The sequence below is a fragment of the Equus caballus genome, chromosome 3 (assembly GCF_041296265.1).
Source record: "Equus caballus isolate H_3958 breed thoroughbred chromosome 3, TB-T2T, whole genome shotgun sequence".
In the NCBI taxonomy this organism is placed as follows: Eukaryota; Metazoa; Chordata; class Mammalia; order Perissodactyla; family Equidae; genus Equus; species Equus caballus.
Genome location: NC_091686.1, coordinates 61548817 through 61567566, shown reverse-complemented (window position 1 = coordinate 61567566; position 18750 = coordinate 61548817). Strand labels below are relative to the sequence as shown.

At 37.6% G+C, this 18750-nt stretch overlaps 1 protein-coding gene across 2 annotated transcripts in view; it reads right to left on the bottom strand.

Annotated features, from left to right (window-relative positions):
• The window catches only part of PRKG2 (protein kinase cGMP-dependent 2), a 99898-nt gene that overhangs the window by 30567 nt on the left and 50581 nt on the right, over window positions 1-18750 (bottom strand). The window contains exons 8-14 of one of the 2 annotated variants that reach the window (XM_023637856.2): window positions 17851-17945; window positions 14875-14943; window positions 10112-10210; window positions 8364-8517; window positions 6339-6475; window positions 3498-3587; window positions 1234-1375 (exon numbers count right to left, since the gene is read on the bottom strand). In XM_023637856.2, coding sequence (XP_023493624.1) covers window positions 1234-1375; window positions 3498-3587; window positions 6339-6475; window positions 8364-8517; window positions 10112-10210; window positions 14875-14943; window positions 17851-17945 — 786 coding nt within the window. Of the gene's footprint in view, window positions 1-1233; window positions 1376-3497; window positions 3588-6338; window positions 6476-8363; window positions 8518-10111; window positions 10211-14874; window positions 14944-17850; window positions 17946-18750 lie in introns of those variants that run through there. The other variant, XM_070262322.1, reaches the window with a different exon arrangement.

The following is an 18750-nucleotide window of genomic DNA, read 5'->3' as shown; positions in this document are numbered from 1 at the left end:
GAATGAATCTACTGGATAGTCTGCATCCCCCATGAAAGTTTTACTTCTAGAATATTCCAAAGGGTTTCCCTAAAGAGCTGTAAGAGGCATAGCCAATGAAGGAATTGTGAAGAAGAAGAGTGATTGAGGCCTTGTGTTAGCACCTCACCAGTTCTCAAAGCTGTCTTTCATGAATAAAATAAAGCTTGAATGGATCAAAATGTTTCTTGGAAGTTAGCCAGATTTCACATGAAAGGACTTATTTTGCTCCTTTACTATAGAGAGAAATCGCTTAGCAATCGCACATAATGAATTTAATTCCTAAGGCTAAATTACACACTGTAACATGTGGACGATAAAACCTATTTCATCACTTTTTAAATATCCTAATTGCAAAATGTTTAGCACAGTAGCTTTACACATAGCAAACTGCTCATTAAATGGTACCTATTATTATTTCCATATATAAATGTTCTGATGTGAGAAACTAATATCTTTGTAAAGGTTCAATTCAGAGATGGTTTAATGTCCTCGAGGTACTGAGAAAATGGACTCAGGAAAACTCAGCCTGGGTTCCCCATCCTGAGGGAGTTCCCTCCTGAGGTCCGTAGTGCCCGGGTTTCTCCTCAGTTATGACTGCCCAGTTCTCTTGTAGTTTCACACTGCGGTTTATGTGAGTGGGAGCATTTTTTTCTGTGGTGTGACATCCAAGGGGATTCATGTTAGTATAAGAGGGTTACACAGATGGATAGCCTCTGTCCTTAAGGAGGCTATAGTCTGGTGTTGTGATTCTCAACCCTGATTGTACTTTGGAATCACCTAGAAAGGTTTCAAAACAATGACCAACATGCATATGTATATTTTTTCTCCGTATACAGACAGTGGACATGGGGGGCAGAGGCCATGCAATCTTCTTTCCTTGTTCCTTATAGCCAGCCCCTATATGTAGCAGGAATCGATTAAAACATGTTTAAAATTATTAAACAAAAATACTAACACAATCCAATTTTAAAGGCATGCTATTATGTAAATCCTTAGTAAGAGTCACAAATATGGTTGAAACATTAAATTCCTAGGCCCAAAAGAAAGTGCCTGTAACACTGCTCCCAGTGTTAAGTGTGCCAGTTTCAAAGGCCACATCCCCCAAAGTGAAAATAACAGGCGTACCAAAATTAAAAGAAAATTGCAATTATAACACAACTTTGCATTTAGAAATATCTTGTATGATACTGTCACTTACAGAATTTGTCTTACCAATTTAAGATAACCCTCAGCATCCAGAATTAAGTTTTCTGGTTTCAGGTCTCTGTAGATAATACCCAGTCGATGCAGGTAATCAAATGCTTCGGTCACACAAGCAACGCAGAACTTGGAGGTGGGTTCATCAAAGCTGCCTCTGCAATGAGACCATTTTCCCTATTAATACTCTAGACACACCACTTTGTTGTCTGTTCTAGGTGTCAATTATTGCTTTGGTAAACTGATGCAGTATAAGTGTTTTGTAGGGCATCAACACTAACAGGTATTTAAGCTGCCAATGAATTAGACTACTGATCATAAAGACCTTCAGGGGCGGTACTTGATACAAACAAGAACTACTACTTCACTAAAATTAAAATATCTACATCCAAACGATTATTTCTGGTAGCCATGTATGATCATATAAAATAGAAAGATAAGAAAACAAGACTTTTTAGACATCTATGGCCAACTCTGGAGAAAATGCAACGATTTCAATGGAGAGCTTGACCCAGACTTCTGTAAATGATTCCCCGACTAAAAAATGACTCAAATGATCATTTTCATTCTCTGTTTGTATATGTAACAACAACCCACGTAGAAACAGGGTCATAACCTTTTCCTGTTTGGTGCACCTTGATGATATTAGAGTTTCCCTGGGTCAGCACTGTCAGCAGGTTTACATGGTGAATTATGAAAATGTGGAGGTGATTTGTGGCATGGTGTAATAGAAGGGTGTGGCTTTGGAGTGAGAGAAACTGGCTTCAACTCCTGCTTCTTCCACTCACTGTGTCCTTGGGCAAGTTGTTTAGCTGCTCTGAGACCCACATCCCTATCTGTAAAACATTTACTACTTCCTTACCAAGGTTTATTACTTCCTTACCAAGATTGTTTTGAGGATCAGGCACAGTGCATAACAGGTAGTAGGAACTCCTGTTTCTAAATAGATTTGGATTTTCTAAATAGATTTGCCTGTTGAAGTAAAGATGGAAGATGCAAATGCTTTTGCAGGTATCATGCAAATCTCCTCACCCTTCCAGGTTTTCCTCATTCAGATCCATCCCTCAAGATGTTCCTAACACAACACAGTCAACTCTACTCAGATGCTCTAAGGTCTCTGATTACCTAGGTCCGTGATTCTCGACCATGAAAGCATGTTAGAACTGCCTGAGAGGCTGTTAAAAAATCACTTACGAGACCCCATCCCAGATGAACTGAATCATAACCTCTGGCATTTGAGCCCAGCATTTTTACTTTGTAAACGCTCCCCATGTGATTGCAATGTGAAGCCAGGGTTGAGAACCACTGGCCCAAGTAATACTGTCTAAATATTTGGCCTGTCATTAACCTCCACAACCGAGTGCAAACCCACTTTTGCATCTCCTCTTCCACTGCCTTTGTCTTCTACTCAAATTCTGCTGTCAATCATCCACAAAGAGACCCAACCCTATTCCAACTTTTCCGCCGAATCTTCTATCAGTTTCTCTTCCCCTCTGCCTTTACAAATTTTGGTCATCTTTAGAGTTTAATTCAAGTCCTTCCTCTACCATCTCCTTTTTCTATCTTTTATCTCCTCTGAGCTGACTATCTACAACACTCATTTGGCATTTAATTACAAATTGTCAACTTCTTTGTCAGATTTAGTTTTTGCATTAAATAATGAAATGTTTTAAAATTGTACATTACATGATCTCCCCAAATAAAATCTCAACTCAGTGGAGGAAAAGTTTATACTTTTTACTCTTTCAGCTAGAAAAGATTACACTGTCTAGAAAACCCCCACACCGTCCACTGTGGAGCCTTGTACCAGGTGGTGCTCAGTAAATACCTGTGGCTTTGCTTGTGTGGAAACCATCCCTTTCGTAAAACTGAATCTTTGCAGACCTCTTACTCTGCTTTTCAGGGAGGGCTTCACCACTCCCCAGCCCTTTCTTCATCTCCCTTCCAGAGATTTAGAATCAGTAACATCCGGGTTTAGACCCACTCTGCCTCATACAAACCATGTGAGCGAGGATAGTTTACACTGTGTCTAGGCCTGGGATTCTTCAATCCCTAACATGCGAATGGCCATGACAGCCTTACAGGGTGCCTATCACATGATTATAATGCCAGCTCAGAAAATACCACTATTACCACTTTATTTTATCAAGGGCTAATATTTTCTTGGAATCATTTCTTAATGACTTTCTTCTCATCTCTTTAAATGATCATGAACAATAGCATCCTTTAGACCAGATGTGAGTAGACAAAAGTTATTGTTTCTAATCCTTTTTCATTACCTGTCTCTTAGTATACTCCATAACTCCCCTCCTAAGCAGGCCTCCAGAAGCATATATACATACTTATTGTCCTTGAAAGTACGATACAATCTGTGAAGACAAATAAAAACATAGTTATTATTAGAAATCTAGTGTTTTTTGATTTTTTTTTTGAGGAAGATATTAGCCCTGAGCTAACTGCTGCCAATCCTCCTCTTTTTGCTGTGGAAGACTGGCCCTGAGCTAACATCCGTGCCCATCTTCCTCTACTTTATATGCGGGATGCCCTGCCACAGCATGGCTTGCCAAATAGTGCCATGTCCGCACCCGGGATCCAAACTGGCAAACCCCGGGCCACTGAAGAGGCATGTGCGCATTTAACCGCTGCACCACTCAGCCGGCCCCAGAAATCTAGTCTTAAAGTCTTGTTACAGTTGCCTAAGAGCATCATGAGTAACATTTTGAACAATGGTCCTCATCTCTTTCCAAATATCCTCCAGCAACACTGGGCTTCCCGCTGAATACTCTGATCTTTCCTCGAGCCTTGCTTTTGCTCATGTTGACCCCTTTACATAGACTGCCCTCCCTCTACCCACAGACTGAACTTCTTACTCTCAATTTTGCTGTAAAAGTGTTATTCATTCCTCAAGGCCAAGATCAGGGGCCACCTTCCTTATAAGGCAGCTCATTATCCTACCTACCAAATGTGGCCTCTCCTTCCTCCAAATACCCAGAGACTTCTGCAGATATCTCCTTTAGGATCTGCCTTGCATAACAGTTATTCATGTGCATGTCTTATGTCCTCTAGTTGGTCTCAGGAAAGTGAATCTGAGACAGAGATTTGAGCAGTAAGTTTAGTGAAGAGGGCACTTGGGAATAACACCCATGGGGAGGAGGGAAGCAGTGCTGGGCAGAGGGACAACTGGGCTATACTCTAGTTTCAACAAAACCCTCAGCTTCAAGGAGCTCTGCCATCATCGGATGCAGGAGGGACCTGGAGAGAGAGTATGATCGCGGGCAAGGTGGTTCTCTTCACTTTAGAGCAACAGCCAGAGAGGGACTGAGCTAAAGTCCTCAGCTGGCAACACCCTCAGAAGCTGGGGGAATGACAGCCTCAATCCTGACGTGGGACGCAGGCAGATACCATATTTCAACACTGACTGAAAGCAGGTTCTGGGTCTTAATCAAGAGACCTCCCTTTTCTCCCTAATACCACGCCCAGGCTACAGCCAACAGTAGAGCAGCCATATCACGTGCAGACGGCAAAAGTAATCTAGTAAAGTGGTTCAGTGTGTGCTCTGGAATCAAGCTGCCAAGGCCTGAATTGCTGATTGGCCATTTATTAGATATGCAACCTCAATTTTCTTACTGTTCTTGTTCAATAAGGATAATAACATTTACCTGATTGTTCTATTATGAAAATCAAATGAATATTTATATGACTATATATGAATACGAATACATACTCATTTGATTATATATTGATTATATATTGATGTATATTATTGATATATATTAAGGTAATATATATAAAATAAATAAATATTATATATTCTATTACATATATAAGATATATATAAATATATTTTGGTTAGAAGAGTGCCTGGAACATGTTAATTTCTCAATAAATGTCATCATTAGTATTTATTCTTAACATTATTATTGCCCTACTATACACCAGGCATTTTGCAAAAAGTTGGAAAGGAGAAAATGAGTAAAATCTAATCCATGCCCTCAAGTTGCTCATGACAGTTTGTTAACGGATGATTGACAAAAAAAAGGGGGGTGCATTCTGGGAACATGATTAATATAAAGAAAATTGGGTGACTCTATTGCCAGCATTGCCAGGGTTCAGACTTCCGTTTTTTTTTTCTTTTTGAGGAAGATCAGCCCTGAGCTAACATCTGCTGCCAATCCTCCTCTTTTTGCTGAGGAAGACTGGCCCTGAGCTAATGTCCATGCCCATCTTCCTCTACTTTATATGTGGGATGCCTACCACAGCATGGCTTTTGCCAAGCAGTGCCACGTCCACAACTGGGATCCAAACCAGCGAACCCCAGGCTGCCGAAGCAGAACATGCACACTTAACCACTGCGCCACCAGGCCGGCCCCCAGACTTCTTTTTTAGTCTTAAAAAAAATGGGTCTGGGAATATGGATAGGCCGGAAAATTCTCTTAAGGCATTTGATCAAAAAGTATAAATGCTATTTATTATAGGGGCACTTTACATCACCCAGAAATCACTAATGCTACACTCTGGGGCATTGAGACATATATGAAAATACATGAAAATCTATGTCTTAACTGGCCTACACCACTAACCCATGAATTCACAAGTAAAGAGAGCCATGGCCTACAATAACATATTTCTCTTCCAAACTCTGGTGATAGCTACAGAAAGAACAGTAACTATTAGGAGGTGGCTCTTTTGGCATCGAGGCACTGCTAGGACCATAGTCCGTTGCTCCTCAGCAGCCTACATGTGCCCAAATGCCACTTCTTGCAGAAATTCAACAGCAGCATACCCCCTGAGGGGTTTTGAATGAATTCTTGCTTCCCAAATTCTGCATTAGGTCTGGATTAAATAATCAGTTCAAATTATTCCACAATAATTTTATATTCTCTCTTTCTCTCTCTCTCTCTCTCACACACACACACACACACACTTTCTTGAGATTTACTCAAGAATAAAAAAATCTGGACTCTTGCCTCTAGATCTCAAATTTCTCATATTTTATGTATTGTTGCTATGACTGGGATGGAGAATTCAGAGTGGGGCCTCCTCTTTCTCTTCTGTCCTCTTGCAAGGAAATACTCAGAAGAGCCTAAAACCCTAAATTCTGGGTGCCAATGTGCACTTACTTCACAATGAAGGGAGAACACAGCTCTTCCAGGATCCTCTTTTCTGAGTAGACGTGCTCCTGCTGCTTAGTGTCAACTATGTGCTTCTTCCTTATACACTTCATAGCAAAAGCGACATTCTCATTTTTTACCTTAACCTACGTAAGAAGAGAAAGATCCTTCAAAATTAACTTACTAGGAAAGAGTTACAACATCTACAAAAAATATGTTAACTAATGAGAGTTAAAATTCTTTCACATTTAAATAGCAAGTAAGCTTTTAACCACTTATCCTGAAAAACTGAGTTTTTTCAGTATACACACTTCTCTTTTGTTGTAATTTCCCAAAGAGCTTACATATCTGCAACACGGTTCTAAAACACTGGTATTGAAAGAAGAAAAAAACTCTAGTTAGAAGATTCAATGTTTAGAAATCGATTCAGTTTCAAGTGTGCGACATGAAAAACTGACCAGAATTGCCAAAAATTATTCTGTCTTTATAGTCACTTCTTTGATTTTCAAAACATTAAATCAAGATCCATATCCGCACTATCCAATGTGACAGCCACCAGTCACATGAGGTTATTTAATTTTAAGTTAATTAAAATTAAAAGTTCAGTTTCTCAGTTGCACCAGCCACATTTCAAATTCTCACCAGCCATATTCAGCTAGTGGCTGCCCAATTGGACAACATGGATACAGAACATTTCCATCAGAGCAGAAAGTTCTATTGGACACTCTGCTCTAGATGGACAAATAAAATTTTCCCTTAAAAGGAAACAAAAAATTTTAATAGGTAACTATTCAGATGGGCTTAAAACTCCATAAATAGACTATATTCGACAAGTAATGAAATTGTGCAGAAATGGCTGCACCCCATATTTTGCTCACATTTGCCACTAGTGCTGCCGGTGACTTTTAAATCAATGGTGGAATTATTGTTTCAATCATTATTATCTAACTATATAAGAAATAGAACTCAGCATTGTTAATTCAATCCTTTTGCCAAGATCCTTGATGAAAAATACCACTGCAGATGGATACTGCCCTTCTCTCTCCACATGGCAGAAGAAACATTACAAATACTCTTTGGCCTATTAAGAAACTGTTTCCTCCCCCCTCACCCATCCGAGATGAAGTACTGACTGTGAAGGGTACTAGCCAGAGTGTCCTGGAAGCATTTGAGATCTGCTCGTGCCCAGGGCCATCCAGCAGACGGAGGTGTCAGCTTAGTTCCCAGAGGCTAAGGTACAATGAATCATTAAAAATCCGCTAGGCAAAGACGGGCGTGGTAACTGCCAAGGGTTCAGAGTCATCTGTACCCGGTAAGGTCACAGATCTCCATTCTACAGTTTCCTCAGAGGACTTGATCTGACAGCACCACTCTGCTGCTCCTCTGAAGCTGGTGATAAAGCTCAGAGAGGTGGTGATGTGGAAGATGCAGCCGAAATCAGGCCATAAGTTCCCAGCTGTCCTGATCAACACTACAGGAGGCTGCTCTTCAGACATCCCTTGCATTCATCTTCTTTTTTTTTTCGATAGAAAATTCTGAGCAACCCAAAAATAGGATAATGAAGGCCTAATACAGATATGGCAGTGGCGTTGTTTAAGAAACAGAACTATAATGTTAAAGATTTTGTTTCTACGACACTTCCACTGGACACATTCTTCTTTTCTTCAGTATATAGTTAGCATCATGAGTGTATGTATACACACATTTTGCTGTTAGGAAATACATTTTTTTTTTATGTTTTACAGCTTTTGGGAATGCTTACTTGGTACATTCTCCAATAATTACTATCAAGAAAGAAATTCACAAGAGGATATGATGTAAAAAGCTTAAAATAGCAGCTATGTTATTACAAGTTACTAGCACAGACCTGCTACTATACAATATACAGAGTGAAAAGTGTACTTTCTCAATTTCAGTTCAAACCAACATTTAAGATAGCAATAACAATTCATACATTCCTCCAGGATACACTGGAATATAAAACAAAAAAAGTCAAAAGGCTTCTCTCAGATGCTTGAAACGTAAACCCCTTACAAGCTCAACTCTTCCGAACCCACCAACGCCCAGTGTTGCAATAATCTCAAGGTTCTGGAATGGGGACGATGAGGAAAATCTGGCCACCTTCTCCTTGAGCTGAATCATCTCCAGAGAGAGTGCTTTGGACAGCTTCCAGTTAGACATGGATCTCCTGCACAAGAGAAGTGAAATTTACATACACCCCTTAGTCAAGCAGGGGCTACACCACACATAAATTCCACTCTCACTGCAGTCCTATTTCTGCCGGTAATTACCGCTCATAATTTCCCCAAAAGCTATCTCAGCTTTTATAGGATCAGATTCAGTTATATCTAGGGAGAAAAGCAAGAGAATATACAAACAAAAACCTGAAACATGCACAGTAAGAAATAGACAAATGTCAACTGAATCCCTGAGAGGTAAAAATGGGAGAATTGTCTCGTATTTAAAATATATCTCAATAAAGCAGTTAACATAAAAAGGGGGAGGGGGCTGGCCTGGTGGCATAGTGGTTAAGTTCGCACATTGAACTTTGGCAGCCCACGGTTCACAGGTTCAGATCCTGGGCATGGACCTACATGCCACTCATCAAGCCATGCTGTGGTGGCATCCCACATACAAAAATTAGAGGAAGATTAGCACAGATGTTAGCTCAGGGACAATCTTCCTCAAGCAAAAAGAGAAAAATTGGCAATAGATATTAGCTCAGGGCCAATCTTCCTCACCAAAAAATAAGGAAGAAGAAAAAGAAAGAGTCAGTGAGAGGAAATGAAACCAGAAAGTCATTTCCTTTGCTGCACATACAGTAGAACGCTACACTGATCTTTGCAGTGTTTTGATATTTTGTCACATCTTGAAGCTTTCCATGGCTGAACCAGAATAACTGGTTTTGTGCAACAGGACATATACATTTCTTACTTTCTGTCTACTGTTATTTGGAAATACTCATTTTTTTCTCTTAATTAAGGTTTGCTGCTCTGGATTATATATTCATAAATTGTTCTGACTACAAAAGGTCTTTGGCACAAAAATTGCAAATACATGCCTTGCAAAAAAAAAAAAAAAATGAAGTCCTGACTGAATGCTCTAACTTAACTCAAATGTCAGTTTTCTAAAACTTTTGAGTCTTCAGCTTCGACAGTACCATCTGGTGAATATATTCTTAATTATTCACTCTACAAAATGTTTTAGCAAAGGATTTTCAAATAATTTTAATTTTAAAAAGTAGATTTTTCTATTAAACAAAAATTTTTTCCTTAGTATTACTACATTTAGAGCACTATCCAACTCCTTCCTAGACACACACACACACACACACACAGAGCCCTGGCCAAGAGCTCCCTTATATTTGGAAATCATTCTAACTCTACCCCTAGCTCTTTACCTGGAATCAGAATGAATGGGCTACCCTAGTGCGTGGCAATCCTGTTTGATTTCCATGGGCAAGAGCAGCTTCATTTCCGAATTAATGTCCTTTTCAGCTAAGTCACCAGGCAATGTAAAGAATTCCTTTCCCAAGGCCCCCTATCAGGAAATTTCTCCCTAACCTTACTGCTCATCGACCAAAGTAACGAGCTGACTACTTGTAGACTAAAATAACATCCATGCTAGTGGTAAGTGGTATCCTTTTTGTAGAACAATTTAAAAGAACACCGCCCCCCCGCAAAAATTTTCTACTGATGGCACACTAAGAGTTACCGCATGGTAAGTCACAACACCGTGTCCCCTTCATCATATCCCACTTAGGAAAATATTCCTCCACTTACTTCGCATGTCTTTTTTCATCATCGCGGTTCAGGTTTGCCACATACCCTTCAAGGTATTTTTGGAGTTCTTCAAAAGTCCCGACTGTTTGGTTGAATGTTCTAAAGGAGTAAAATAAAATAAAATAAAAAGCCCTGTGCTGACAGTTACCATTGCAACTTGACATTCTTCTTAAGCTTATAAAACACTATTTGTATGGTTATTAGCAGCTTTGTAAATTGTTTCTCAATAATTTATGTCACATTAAAGTTGCCATAATATGTAGAATAGTTATTAGAAGTTATATATAATTGATCCTTTGAGTTTATGAAAGCAAAGAGGCTATCAGTGAGAAGAGAATTGTGCAGTTTCCTGCCTTGCAATTCACATTTACCAACAATTGCTCCTTCTTTTTTTTTAAGAAGACAGGAGAAAGGAAATAGTCTACATAATCTGTTTACTGAATCACCAGGTTCATAGGTTACAGATTTTTCTAACTTTTCTTAATCAAATTAAGCTCTTTATTTCAAAAATTCAGAATAAAATTTACCTCTTCTTTGTCCCTAGATAATACTCCTCATTTCACATTCCTTCATAGTTAAACCCCAATTTTTACCTTAACTTCGTAGTGCTCTGTCGGAGGCTCAGCCAACATCTTCCCTTGATCTCCCTCACCCTTTAAGGCTCAGGTGTGTTGTGGACCCCATCTGATCTCCCCACCCCCAGCCCACTGTCTCTGGGAATTCTTACATGCAGCACTGCTCAAGGAAAAAATAATCTTCCTTACCAATAAAACATATTTTCTTGATTAGTCTTCCAATGCTTCCCCACCCCAACACTGGACAATCTACCTTGATGTGTGATTTTTAGGGTAGTTCTCTTCCCTATTACAAAATAGTATCCTTCTAGAAACCATATTTTAATCATCCAATAAATCTTAAGCATCTGGACACAGCAAAATGAAAGGAATGAAAATTTACCTCCAAACACCTAAAACTAATAAACCAGAGCCACATCCTTAGTACTGTTGCTACTTACTGCCTGCCTAGCCCTGAAGACCCCTACCCACATTTAACTGACCACCAGTCTATACTTATGTTATTAAGCATATCTTAGATACTGTGCTGTGTATTTTCCATTTTCCCCTCCAGATCTACTCTCCACTCTTTTCCACCCTTCTCTGTGGACTGTCCTTTGTTGACTGCAGAATAGTGAGAAACAAAACAGTACTGCCATGGAATTTCAAGTTTCCAGTGATCGAAATTTTCAAGTAAAAAGGAAAGACTTCTTGTACTTTGTTTTGTTTTTACTTATTCCATACCTGGCCATTATTTTGCCTGCTATTAAACTAACTGAAGTATTGTTGTAAACAAATCTTATTTTTTAAATATAGGTGACACTACTGTCACAAGTCCCTAGACATTCTCCACAAACTAAAGTCAAGTTTAAACAACAACAACATTCTAGCTGTAACATTCAAACAGACTGTATTCATTCTGATGTTATCGCCTGAGGGGTAACTAATCAATTCCTGTGAGATTGTCCCAGCAACCAACAATGATAGAGATGTCCCAAATAATATTTCCCATTTGTTTAGAGCTATTGCCATTTTTCACAATTATTTCACACATTTTTATTACATTTTAAAAATAGGAAATATAGCTCAAACTTTAACTCTCCTTCTTGAAATGTATTCATCCTATGCATTTTTTAAAAGGATGAATTAGGAAAGAAGAAATAAAGAGCCATAGGCTTTCAGTCACAATATTTCATTGCCAGGATGGTGCCCTTCACTCAGCCAAAATCTGGAGCACTTCCCATACGCCAAGGACTATGTCAGATGCTGGCAGTGCAATGGCAGTGAGCAAGTAAATGTTTCTGTAATCATGAAGCTTACAGAAGAGTGGAAAGACAGATATTAAATAAAGCAATTAAACAAAGTATGAATAATGATATGATAAGGAGAGAGAGGGTGCTATGGGAGAATTATAACGGGATCTTAATCTAGTCTATAAGACACAGCTATGATGATCATCTAATTTATCATCCAAACATAGTACTTTTCAGAGTGAAAGGGGGTGCTGATAATAAATACACTGGCATAGCCAGAACTGTCTGAGGAAATCCAGGCTGTAGGTCAACCTTGTCATACCTGATATTCAGCTTCTCACATCCATAAAATAAACCCACGTAACTTTTTATGTCTCGTTGTGCCTAACCCAAGATTTTGTATATTATTGAATCTCAACTATATACACGTAAACTAAACATTTTAAAATTATAAACTTCCAAATAATTTATAAAGTCTATAAAATCACTGCATCCTTTTCATGGATTAGGAATACATGAGATACTGGGCAAATATTTGGTTATGTGATTACAAGAAGAAATAGAGAAGGAGTTCTTCCTTTCTATCATATTTTTAACCCTAGCATTTTGGGGCAATTTATAAGATTTAACCCCACAGCTAATGCTATTCACTGCATGCATATATTTTTAAGGAACTCAAACAATGCATTATCGGGACAATATTGTACAAACATATTTTCCATTTAAGAGCTGGCATCCAAAGATTACCTGTATCTGAACACACTTTGCACTTTCTAGCACTGTACCTTTGTTTTTAAGTTTTACTCCACCTGGAGTGACTTCTTGATTTCCTCTTTGCCTAGAAAACTCCTATTAATTTTTAAGCCTCGTTTTCTCACTTAAAAATAAAATAAAGCCTTGCAATTGTGATTGCTTCCCTTCCTGAACCCATGCTATGGGAGCCAAATGGCACAGTAGAAACAATGCGGAAAGGAATGGGGAGACCTGGGCTGTAGCAGTGCTCCAGCACAGATGGCACTGTTGGGGCAATTCATTAGCCGATCTGCGACTAACTTTTCCTATCTGTAAGGGAGAGATGAAAATAACTCAAAGTGATATTAAGAATTCCTGTTCTCTCTTTTTATGTAAGGATATTTCATCTTGAAGAGTATCTGGCTGTTTGGGGCTAATTATTTCTAATTTTCTTTTTACTAAAAAGCTGCCTGTTGGACCAGCAAAAAAGTCATGGTGTTGTAGCGTCAGGGCAAGTTTCTAACCAGTGGACCAGGCTACTAAGAAGAAGGCAGGAAGAACCCCGATGCATGTCTCACTCTGAATACATGGTCATTACTGACTGTAACTTTGGGAACAGCTGTCATTGCGTACTCCTCTGACCACGTGGCTTTTTCTGGTGGAATAACGATGGGCACCAAGGCATTTTTGTTGTTGTCCTAACTGGAGCACTAGCCCTGTGTGTAGTGAGCCAGAACTCACAGACAACGTTACACGGCGAAGACTGGAAGCAGGAAGGAGAGGCAGAAGGACCCAAGGCAGTACAGAGCCGTCAGTGATGAGGGACCAATAACCAGCACCTGGCTATACTGGATACTAAACCCTGATATCCTTGTGCCTTTGAAACTTTAAGTCTCATGAGCATTGATTTTTACATACAAATAAAATCTGGCTTCTTAAAAAAAAGAGAGAATTACTGTTCTATGTGTGATGATGGATGTTAACTACACTTATTGTGGTGATCATTTCACAATATATACAAATATCAAATTATGTTGTACACCTGAAATATAAGGTTATGCATGTGTCAATGATATCTCAATAAAAAATAAATGAAAAAAGAAGTATTGTTAACTTTTTGGGCATGTTAATGTTATTGTGGGCTTGCATTATAAATAATACTTAGCTTTTAGAGATGCTACTAAAATTTATAGATGAAATAATTTTACATTTGGAAGTTGCTTGACAATAACGTGGGGAAGGCAAGGAGGGGTGGTGAAGTGGTATAGATAAGGCATTAATTGATAATTGTTGAACTTGCATTACAGGGTTCATAATACCATCCTATTTTTTAATATGGCTCAAATTTTCCATAATAAAAAGATTTTTTAAATCTTATAAAGTTCTTTCCAGCTCTAAATCTCTAAAGTTCTTCATTCAATAAATATTGTATTCAATTAGCAATCAATGACATACTCCCTTGTGATACCTCTTGTCACTTTATTATTTTTTGTTAATATTTCATGAGTATGCTCTATTTCTTTGACTACACTATGACTTTTCTTAGACAATGGCCTAGCTTTGGTATATTTGAAATTTCGATTATTACATCTAGATTATCAATAAATATTCAACTGATTAATGAGAGATCCAAGTGGCCAGATTCAAATATAATTTGAAGTGAGTTAAGGACACAAAATGAGACTTATTCTGAAAAATAACCCAAGACATTTAAAGATTAATATTGACATACAACATTTGCAAATTACTAGAAATATTCAATTAAAACTTCTCTGGAAATATATACAGTTAATGAGCATCTCATATTTTGTCTGAGAGAGATAGGTTTTGTTTAAAAAATTTTTGGCTACTTGTAGTATTTTAGAAATAAATCATGAAATTGTTCACTATATTGTGTTGGGAAAACATCCATAAGAGTATATTACTAATAAGCTTATTTCTCTGGAAGAGGCAGAATTTAAATCAGTCTATTGCTGATATTTATGTACGAACTTTGCACACAAAATATTTAGCCTGCCAGCATCTGCCACTGCCACAGACAGATTCAGATCAGAAGGCCCAGTTCCTTCCCATGAATTTTAATAGAATGTACTCGCAGCTGAGGATTGGCCCGCATTTCCAAGTGGTGATGCATGAGAAGACAGATGGGCTCCTGGAGTAACAGAAGGCCAACTCTTCAAAGGTGGCACTATCCTGCCTTCTCTGGCAACATCAGTATACTCACTCTCGATCTATAACCAGGCAGGCGACATCATTTTCTTCAGCTATGATGTTAGCTGATCTGACATCTTCACTGCAGACAAAAACAGGAAAGTCAATTTCCTACAGTTAGAAAACAGTTAAACCTTCCAAAGACTATGCTTTTTTTAACATCATAATTTATATTCCACCTCTTTCCAAAAAAAGGACTTGAAATGTGTCCCAATAAAGGTTATGTACACAAGGAATTTAGAGGAGAAGAAGAAAATTGCAGTGGGAACATGGAGGAATCAGTGACTTCAGCTGTGTATGGAATCTCACTCTGCACTTGTCAGCCAAAACAAAATAGCTCTCATTGGGCTCACACGGGAATTGCTAATTAATAAGCAGGCAAAACGGAAATTAACTGATCAAAGACACTTATTTGAAAAATATTCAAGTAATTAATATATAATAAATCAATCAAGAATAAAACCCAAAGAAAGTGTTTTGGGTGCCATATCACTCAATGAATTAAATAATACTAAAATACCTTCATTCCATAGAATCTAAGATGTACATTTTCTATTAGAATCTCTGAAATCAGAGCATGTCTTACAATCGATAATGAGTCATTGTGTCATTAAGAGCATCGTCTTTCTTTCCCAGGAATACATAATATAATGATGCATCTTACAATCAATAACTTAAATACAATGAATTATGGCTTATGATCCAATGGTGGTAAATTTAATTACCTAATGAATACCAATGGGTCAAGCATCAGGTAAAGTATTTCTTTAGACTGTTATTGATGTTAGTTTCCTCCCTCTGTTGTTATGAACTAAAGACACTGAAAAAAGTTACACCCATATGGTACCCAGTGCTCTGAGATTCATTTAAGGTCAGCTGGAGCAGCAAGCATATTGAGACTGCTCTAAGCAACTTCATAAAAAATGGCATCACACAAAGTAGAGTTCTTTTATTTTCCTTCGTGATGGGACAGGGAAAACCCTGTCAGCCCACCTCTACCATTCCAAAGAAGTCCCCCATCCACATAGCTGGCATCCAGAGACCTTGTGACAAACCCGCAGTCCCTCCCAAGCTTATAGGGTCCTTGCTAGAAGGCATGAGTGAAAGCAGTTCAGCTTCATGGGCTTTTGAATTGGGAGCTGGGTAATTTGTACTGAACTTGCATGTTTGTAGATATCTATAGATATATAGCTATAGATATGATCTTGGATGTAGAGAAGTATAGCATCCTTTTCACTTGTCAGTGTCATCATTTTGACTAGGAATATTTTCTGCAAACACTTTATAAGTATTAGATGTTTACAAATACACATATGTTTCTTTCACAAGAACTGTAAGTGCCGTGGACTTATTTTTGCACATAAAATTCTGAAAGAACTCCTGGGACTATTTAATGTCAAGTCATGGAAATATATAGAATATAAGGAACATTGAGTCATAGTCAGTGGCCCTAAAAAGCGACAGCATAAAAATGCACAAAACTGTAGAAATATTTGTATCCAGCTCTCCTTCACATTGATTTTAGCTTTATGCTTTCAAATGCTTAGGGGATTTGGGTGTCTATATTAAGTATAAATTCCCATGTTTCTCATGGGAAAACACTGTAACTGGCTAGCTGCAACATACAGCATAAATTATTTCAGACCCAGCAAAACCAGACAGCATATTTCCTTTCAAGAGTTATTTTGACTCTATAGCACATTTATAAAGTTCTCTGCACTTTTGAACTTTAGTTGTTTTGCTTGGAGGCATGAGAAAAATAATCTGTGAATGCTAAGAACAAATACATTGAAGTCTTGAATAATGATATTACATGATTACATTGCATGAGTGTATTCTATTTTGCCACAAACAAACAAAGGACAATTTCCCCATTATTGAAATAAGTTCATTACCACCTAGAAAATGGAAAGTAAAATTCAACTTGTCTTTAAAATTTCATTTTTGAATTGTTTAGTAATAGCTGTAACTTACAAAGTTTAAATACTTGGATTTTCTTTTTTAAAAAAAGAACTCCATGATTTTTAAATAATGAAATTTGTCTTCAGATATGAATTTATGAAGACCTTTTCTTTGCTCTTTACTTATGTAATCCTGACATACAAATCAGCAGAACTAGGCTTCCCAGAGAAAAGGTAGGAGGAAGATAAATGAACAGAAATACCACTCCTTTTTATAAGCATAAATCTGAAACAAAATCATTTAGTCATAACATACATTTTTATAGATTTCTTAACTAATTTCAAGTATGCATTTAAAAATATATATAACTCCAAAAAGTATGTTACTCAAACTTTAACTTGATCTTTTATAAAGTTATTAATATTTAAGAAAATGTATGTCTTCAGACTTAAGGTTGTTTTCTGAGTTCCAGGAAGAACAAAGTATCTCCTGAGCCATTTGATTAATTTTTATAAATATTTCTTCTATAAGTTAGATCAACAGTAAATAGACTCATATCTCAAAAGACCTAAGGTTCAGGTAGAAATTTCAAATACACTATTTTGAGTTGTTTCTGAGCTGATAAAAATTCTTAAGAAAATATTACCTTTGGCATGATGATTTAAAAACACACAAACTATGTAAAGTCATTTATTTGACAATTTTTTTAAAAGGAGGAAGAGAGGGCAATATTTCAAACCTTGGAAATATAAAAACTCATTCTTAAGGGAAGATTATAATTTTCACTTCTGTAATCTCTTTCTCTTTTTTAAACTAAAAGAGACTTTTTTAAACTAAAAATTCTAATAGAACTCCAATTTTATTTTCACTAGCAAACTGAAGACTTTCCGATTTATTTCCTGTGCAAAATTAGTATACTTCTTTGCTGCATAATACTGAAGTTTTTTAGAAGTCAGGTTAAAATTTTTGTTTAATTCCTGGACTGCCATTAGTTTGGTAGCTTAATTTAACAACTCTAAATCAGTAGTTGCATACACAAAAGAGTCAAAGAATTATTTAAGTATGGTATATAAATTCACAGATTCACCTGATAAGAGCTTTTTCTCCAAAGTATTCTCCTTTCTGCAGTGTTTTTATCAGTTGTGGTTGATCGTGGCCCTCTGTACTCTGGGTGACTTTTACCTAAACGATGTCAAACAATTAAAAGCAGAGAGAGAAAAGAAAAGGAGCATCTGAACGTATATCCATCCAAGCACATCCCCCAGATCTCTATAAACTTGACTCAATAAGGAAAAAAAGACAAGTCTTTGCTTAAATTTTGCCAAAGTTAGGACAATCTAACCACAGTCTGCTCCGGATGGACTGAGAAATCCTGTGATTTAACACAATCAAATGACTCCACCCTCTCTAAGAGGAAGATTCTCCATTTAAACCCCACCTCCCAAAGCTAAAAATTTTATGTGAATCCAGTGACTCCTTCCTAGGGATCCTCAAAGCACGTAATAATGGTCCTGTGGGAACTTTATTTCAAAAAGCCAAACAGAAATGACGAATGAAGAATAAGACTGAGTATGAGGAGTTCTGAATCTGGTATCCACCACCGACTCACTGAATCCTGGGGGCCCTCTAAAACTGAACAAAAAATGTGGATACGGAGAAGGGTCCACAGCTTTCATGTGTGTCTCAACGTGATCCACGGCCCAGGAAGGTTTACGAACCCACATGGCAGAGCCAAACAAAAACTTCACCATTGTTTGTGGCTAGAATTATTCCAATTCAACATAGTAACAAGGGTTGCTTCATGCTGATTAGAAATTCTGATTACCATTTATCTAAATTACAATGAACTAAAATTTAAAAAAATAAATACATGCAATCTGTTTATTAGGCAGAATTCTTTCAAAGCATGGGGTCCAGGCTGGGGAGAAATGATAAAAAGCGTTTCTGAGCGTTGAAGAGTTTCTGAGGTTTGAAACTATTTTGTTAA